A 7,980-nucleotide genomic window follows, 5' to 3' on the forward strand; every position below is an offset into this window, starting at 1 on the left:
ACAGTGTCTAACCTCCCCCTGCCTCTATCTCCCTCACACACACACACACACACACACACACACACACACACACACACACACACACACACACACACACACACACACACACACACACACACACACACACACACACACACACACACACACACACACACACACACACACACACACACACACACACACACACACACACACACACACACACACACACTCCTGATCGGCATGCCTTTGAAACACAAAACAAGCGTTTGGGCCAGAATACTGAAGTGCAGGCTAATCTAATAGTCAAATAATTCCAGGAAATAAATGTCTGATTAAGCAGAGCTGAACGACTGGGTCTTATGAAGGTCTGCCAAGACACTTCCACTCAGTGCGGCACAGTGTTGGCGCATACACTGGCACCTAGCACGTGTTCACACACACACACACACACACACACACACACACACACACACACACACACACACACACACACACACACACACACACACACACACTTAAACTTACCAGATTTGATGCAGACGCTTCTGCGAAGGACAGCCCTCTGGGGATGATGAGAATATGGTCTTGCTCTTTGCTCACTCTGACCTGCACACAACAAAAACATACTTTTACCCGAAAAGCCACCATTTTGTGTGCCCTGAAAATAAAACACATGTCGTTGGTACGGCAACAGACCCTACATGGGCCTTTAAACTGAGCAGAATGAAGGAAAGTTAAAGTTGAACAACAATCCTGACACACTATTGAGTATGTATCAGAACCATTATTCTGTGGAATATCAGAATAATTGTATTTTCTGTGTGTTTTATTTAATGCTGAATTATGCAGGGGAGTCTCTCTGAGACCAGGGTGTCTTTTTCAGGAGAGGAGTGTTTACCAAGGCACGAGAGAAACAAAACAAGAATGAAAGTTTGATGACAATATATGAATACAGTGATCTTAAAAGCATCTCTTGCTTACTGTGATGTAGGAGCTGGCGAAGTGTGCCCAACTGAACAAGTCCACCAATCTGTAGAGGCTGGCCAGTTTACAGCGTGTCTGCTTCTCCCCCTTCACCAGAGTGGTAGGTTCCGCTCCATACAGGTCGTTGATGGGAGTGACCATTCCGAGGCCTGGGAGAGGTGAGCAGAAAAAGAGAGGGTCAAAAAAGGGCAGCTTAAGACGAAATGTGTCTCTTTATCGATGAAGAAAATAAATATGTCTGCCGTTTTTAGTTCACTGTAACATCATCAACATGTACGAACTAATAATTACAACATGAATCAGTTTAAATGGATGTTGCGAGGGACGTAGGGATCGAAACATCTCCTCCCTATCATCAGAGCGATAAGCACATCAACATTGATCTGACAGAACAAAATCAATTATTCATTAATGATCTTATTTAGGAGAGACAAACGGTAATATGTACTGTATCCGCTTGTTGAATGGCTGGTAACCATGTGAAAGGAAGCATTCATCAGGGGACGCTGTACCCAACCCGTTTACTATAGATCCCTCCTTACTGAACACACATCTCTAGTCAGCTATGCCAGACTCATAAATCTACTGTAGGTTTGAGAGACACAGCTGCAATGGAAATGGAAGACTAGACACAAATAGACTGGCGTTCTCCACATTCGTTGACGTCAAGGAAAGGCTAAAAAAGCAATCAAATATACAGGAAATTCATTGATGTCATTTCACCATCATTCCGCAGCCCCATAGCCAATCTTTTTTTCATTCCTCACTTAGAACAACGTTTGGTACTATTGAGCACTGGACGTTTTATATGTGTGTTGTTGTGTTATGTTTCAAGTTTCATTGTTACGTCACATTACAAGTGTATGAGAGTAACATTCGTAGGCTTGTGGTTCCTCGTGGGGATGATATAGGAGGGCTGAATAGAGCTGGGTGGATTACGGACGTTGTGGTAATTCAGCGTTAGTTCTGCATTCTAAAGGCCATGATTGGAAGCAGCCTTCACATGTGGAATCCTGGACCAGACTCTGGGGTTAATACAGGGAAATATGCACGGCTCTTCCGGAGTTGGCTGGGACAGGTTTGCGGGTGTGTGTGTGTACAGTATGTGTGTGCACAGTATGTGTGTGTGTGTACAGTACTCTGTGTGTGTGTGTGTGTGTGTGTGTGTGTGTGTACAGTACTCTGTGTGTGTGTGTGTGTGTGTGTGAGTGTGTGTATGAGTATGCGTGTGCGTGTCTTCAGATGGCGGGGAAATCTCTCGCTTTTCCACAAATGTTTGGTGGGTCAATATTGAAAATCTCTTTCAAAGCCAGCGGCCAGGGGGGCGAGGGGAGGTTGGTACGCTCCGCCAGCGTGGCCTGAGCGAGGGGCCGTACCACCTCTGCTACTCACTGAGGGGGGAGGTGCTGAAGCCAGCCACGGAGCTGGACATGAAGAAGTCGGCGATCTGTCGGAGGGCGAGCAGTCCAGTGGGGTTGTTCCCTTTCTTCATCTGCTCCTGGATCAGCCCTTCCAGCTCATCCTTAAAGGCCTGGAGAGAGAGGGAGAGAAGGAGAGGGGAAGAGAGGGAGAGAGAGAGATTCATCAAAGGCTAGACTAGTGCTTCTTGGGTGTCAGTCTCTCTCACTGGGCCTGACAGGCTGCCTAGGCAGAGGGAGAGAGGGAGAGAGGGGTCTATGCTAATCCTCCTGTCCTCAAGGCCCCTGCCCGGGTCTTCACCTCCACTACTTAGGGTTCACTGAACACACACTACCCTTCTGACGTACACAGCACACTGCTGATACACACCTATACGCCACACACACACACACACACACACACACACACAGACACACACACACACACACACAGACTTCTGACATATACACTACTGACACACACACACACACATACACACACACACACGAACACACGCACACTTCTGACATACACACTACTGACACACACACACTCACACACACACACACACACACACACACACACACACACACACACACACACACACACACACGTGTCTTGGCTACACCAGAGCGTGGGACACACTGTCATTCACAGCCAAGTAGGTCTGCAGATCTGGCCTGACAGTTTAAGCTCTTGGTGAGGACAAGTCTGTTAACTTTCTCTCTCTCACTCCTTATAGGGATGAGTGGTTAGGAGTCTGTGGAATATATTATTATGGATTGACCGAATAAAGGGGATCTTTTACCAACTTCTGTTACTCACTCTCTTTACTGCCCTCTCTCTCTCTCTCTCTCTCTCTCTCTCTCTCTCTCTCTCTCTCTCTGCTGCAGACACACACACACACACACACACACACACACACACACACACACACACACACACACAATCACACGTCCTCTGATTAATCAGCCCTCTAATAAATGACACAACTGCCTGATGATGTAATGTGAAATACAATGTGTGTTTACATGAAAACACATCAAGTCAACAATTATTCAAGAGATAAACTGTTCATCATGGTAGACAATAAATTGACTTCAAATATGAGTCTCAACCCTCCCTGGTGTGAATCTTTCAATTGGCGCTACAGGAAACTCGATTTATGATTCACTGTGTTGCAATTGTGTTGCACTTACTGCTGGCTTGTGCAATAGCAACCATTACTGTCTGACCTCAGGTCAACTCTAACAACATTTCTTTGTACAACTTCTTTGACAACCAGCTAGAGTGGAACAAGGGGAAATTCAGAGCAGGGGAGGAGGGGGGGGGGAAAGAAATTGGCCGTGACACCATTTCAGCATCCAATATTAATCCCATTATACCATCTCACTGCTTATGCAAGAGTCCCTTTGAGCTGACACCGTGGGTGGAACAAGTTGTCTCACCCAATACACAAAACATCTCTGACAGTCACTTCCCTCTCCATCTCTATAATTCTCCCCCCCCCCTCCCCACCGGTGAGCCCCATGGGACAGGCCATTGTGGCTTGCGGATGGAGCTGGGGCCATCGATTTTGTGCCCACGGGGGTTGTTGATCTAGAGCATGCTCTCGGAACACACCGAATCAGAACACTGCGGTCGTGAGCCAGAGCCAAAGCATTCCGCTGTCGCTCACAGTGCCATTGCCATAGCGACGGGCTTGGCCCCGACCTGGATACTGCAGTGGTGCGGATGTGTGTGTGTGTGTGTGCGTGTGTGTGTGTCTGTACTTATGGTTCTGGGTGTTTGTCGTGGATGTGTTGTGCTTCTACAGCCACAGTGGAGGACTGGCATGCGCTCAATGCTGCCTGCACAGATCCATTCATGGCCTAGGGGGATCCTCTGTGCGGTGCTTGATTAATACTGCCTTCATTGTGAATCTGCACCCAAGGCTCTCTCTCTATGGCCTGTTGCTGGGCTGCAATACTGAAAAAGACACACACACAAACACACACACACACGCACCGCAGCTTGTGTGTGTCTGTGAAAAACAGATTATAACGCCAGATTATTTGTATTCCAATCATCTAAACAGATTAAATCCTGCTTTCTAATATTTCAACCCTAACCCTCTCAGCAGAGCGACAGAAATACAAACATTGCTCACGAAGAGGTTGCTCATTTGAGCTGCCGTGGTGTGTGTTTACTGTTTTTTTTGCGTTGTTATTTAACTCACTGGGCGAACCGGAGCCAAAATGAGATCCCTAACCTTGAGGTGAAACACACAGCAAAGAGCCAGCGGTAGTCCATTTATCCTCCTGACTGATTAAAAATATGGAAACAAAAACATCCTGTAGAGTTCATGTCCCTACAAGCCATATCTCTCACGGCTCTCATATCTCATATCTGGCGTGATCCAGTCAGTGAAAGAGGCTTCCGTGACCATTAGTGACTCGTAGTAATACATGGAATGGAATAGGGAATGGTATCACACACACGTGTTTGATACCATTCCCTATTCCATTCCATGTATCATAACCCCACGTGTTTAACACTATTCCCTATTCCATGACATGTATTACAATGAGCCCGTCCTCCCTTTTCTACCTGCGCCAGCCTCCCCTGGTGCAGACATTCATTTCCTCAGAACGAAAGAGATGAAGGGTCTTAAAAGCTGCGTGCTGCATTAGTGAAACCATACAAGACTGGAAGCCGTCAGTCCAATCCCCTGAGCTGAGAGAAGGCTTTTAGTGTGGGACAGTCCTGACCCGAGCACCGCGCGCCAGGTCACACTGACACCGCTGACAAAGGAGGCGCCGGGAACGGGGAGAATAAATCCAAAAGACATCCAACTTAATAACTTTTAGGAAATTGGAGGTTTTCCGGAAAACTGCCAGTTGAAGGAGGATGAGATGGATAGCACCTTGTGTTTCTCTCTCTCTCTCTCTCTCTCTCTCTCTCTCTCTCTCTCTCTCTCTCTCTCTCTCTCTCTCTCTCTCTCTCTCTCTCTCTCTCTCTCTCTCTCTCTCTCTCTCTCTCTCTCTCTCTCTCTCTCTCTCCTCTCTCTCTCTCTCTCTCTCTCTCTCTCTCTCTCTCTCTCTCTCTCTCTCTCTCTCTCTCTCTCTCTCTCTCTCTCCCCACACACACATTGGTTAGTGGAGGAGGTTAGTTCACAACGATACAACGTAAAGGCGGTTTTGGGTGTGTCTAGAAAAGTGCTATCAAATCGATGCTTTGTTTGTTGTGGAGGAGCTTTTCCGGCTGTCGTTTTTTTGTCAGACACAGGTGACACTATTGTAGTGTAGGTGCTGTGAACCGTGGGAGAGGAAAACAAAGGCTTTATGACCGCTGTTGGCAACACTTGCAGTGGATCAAAAGGGGCTTGCATCACCTGCTGAGTTGTAATGCCATTACATCATAAAACACACACACGCACACATCCACACCCAGACACACACGCACACGCACGCACACGCACACGCACACGCACACGCACACTCACACACACACGCACATACACACACATACCCACACCCACACACATGCTCGAGGTAAAGCATATAATTATGGCCAGACACACACTCACACCCGTAGCTAGTTTACAATACTACTCATGCGTCGGTGTTACAGAGAAAGAGCTCCTCCAGCCTGCCAATGCTATTGATTCCTCCATGTGACCCCATGGTGTGCGTCAGTGAAATCAGTCCCCTGTTGAACTGCTGCAACACACACACACACACACACACACACAATGAGTCTTTAGAAAAGAAAAGAAAAACGCATGACACGCATGACATTTCCTCTCTCCGATAGGAAGAGACTCTCCCATAAATGATCCAGTCTGTTTTTCAACTCTAAGGGGAATACTAGAACAAAACTACAAGAAAAAAGAGTCAAGAAAGAGAGAAAAAAAAGTAAGCGTGTTTCCTCCCAAAAACCGCAGTAGTGAGAGTGACTACATCCAACCCCACTGCATGCAATTTTTTCCCTCTTCGCATCACTAAATCACTTGGGCCCGAGTAAGCTGTACTTCTACCGACAAAACCCCCGGGGGAGGCTTAAAATAGAAGTACCATGTGGAAGTAACAGTCAAATTCTATTTCATCTAACAATATATCCCTTTTCACTCATAGCTGAATGGTTGAGTGTGTGTGTGGGGTGGGGTGGGAGGGGAGTGGATCGACGACGTAGACGCAGGTTTGTGTGAACGTGCACATGTGTGACAGCGGTACGGCCCCTCCAGAGGGTTTGCTCGTCCCTGCTGAACTCCGGTTTACTGACTCTTTGTTGCTCAAAAAACCCCCAACAAAAACAAACGTCGCCTGTTCTCCATCTACCGGATATAACAACAGGGGAGTCATGAGAGTCAGCTGTGCGGGGCCAGTCCCTGCTAGTCTATATCAGTCTGCCTTTAAATATAGTCCTGCTGGGCCAGATGTCTGACAAACCATGTCATTTGGAGCTGGAGCTGTGCTGTAGCTGCACCCCCCCCCCCCCCCCCGAGCACTGTAAACAAAACAAACCAACCCAGTATTCACAGAGAGAGAGAGAGGGGAGGGTGGGGGGGATGGAGACACGTGCTTGTTGTTGTTATTGAAGACGCACGCACGCACACACACACACACACACGCACACACACACACACACACACACACACACACACACACACACACACACATATAGCATCCAGTGACTCCAGACAGCTGGGAAAAAAGCTCGCCAATAAACCACAGTGGGCATGTGCAGAATGTGGATCACATTAAGTACAGAACAGGCTTCACCAGCAAAAAAACACACGCACGCACGGACACACAGACACACACACATACAGGCACACGCACGCACACGCACACGCGCACACACACACACACACACAGTGTGTAGAGTCAGTAGGTAGTACAGGACCATATGAATCTGGGTGTGGCTGACTGTGGCAGTTCTCCTGGGTCGCAGGCCTGTGGTCGTCTGCAGACTGACTGGAGAGCCTCTGTGGTCGCTGCCACAACCTCTGTGACAAGGAGCACCGTGGTTAACCCCTTCAGACCTGGCTGACTTGAAAAGGCAACATTCTGTTGTCAGAAGGTGTCTGGGACTAAGTCCATCCACAAACCATGGGTCTGATGAAAGTAAAATCGAATTCTGAGACACGTATCTCTCTCACTCACTCACTGGCATCCTCTCTCTCTCTCTCTCTCTCTCTCTCTCTCTCTTACAGTAAATGCACAGTATAGATATATATCACATAGATCGTCCCATCAAAAAAAACTAGCCCCCCCCCTCCCCAACTCACCGGACTCTGTAGGATCTGCGTGACGCGTTTCTTCTGGTCCATCATGTTGAAGTCCTGCCGCAGGTCAGGCGACATGTTCCTGGAGCGCTGGTACTCCGGGTCGCTCTCGTCGATGCGGTCGAAGTAGCGCTCCTTGTTGGGGGGACCCCCGCTGGGCAGGGGGGGGGGTGGTGACCACCTCCTGATGGCCCTCGGCGCTCATGCCTGCTGCACCGCTCTGCTGCTGCTGCTGCTGCTCGCGCTCTGCTCTTCACCTGCCAGGATGGAGGGAGGGAGGGAGGGAAGGAGGAAGAGAGGAGAGGATTTAGAATGAAAGTCGTACATATGTCCCAGCAGTACTTTTG

The 7,980-nt window shown here is 48.2% G+C and overlaps 1 protein-coding gene across 5 annotated transcripts in view; it reads right to left on the reverse strand.

Moving 5' to 3' along the window:
* The window catches only part of add3a (adducin 3 (gamma) a), a gene marked incomplete at its 3' end in the record, with an annotated part of 26,308 nt that extends 18,619 nt beyond the window's left edge, over positions 1-7,689 (reverse strand). For all 5 annotated transcript variants that reach the window (XM_080524375.1, XM_080524376.1, XM_080524378.1 and 2 more), the window contains exons 1-4: positions 7,637-7,689; positions 2,359-2,497; positions 964-1,115; positions 508-588 (exon numbers count right to left, since the gene is read on the reverse strand). In XM_080524375.1, coding sequence (XP_080380501.1) covers positions 508-588; positions 964-1,115; positions 2,359-2,497; positions 7,637-7,681 — 417 coding nt within the window. In that variant the 5' untranslated portion in view covers positions 7,682-7,689. The remainder of the gene's footprint in view (positions 1-507; positions 589-963; positions 1,116-2,358; positions 2,498-7,636) is intronic.
* Positions 7,690-7,980: the final 291 nt, after the last annotated feature.

This window comes from Nansenia antarctica (genome assembly GCF_963989245.1).
Source record: "Nansenia antarctica genome assembly, chromosome: 2".
NCBI lineage: Eukaryota > Metazoa > Chordata > Actinopteri > Argentiniformes > Microstomatidae > Nansenia > Nansenia antarctica.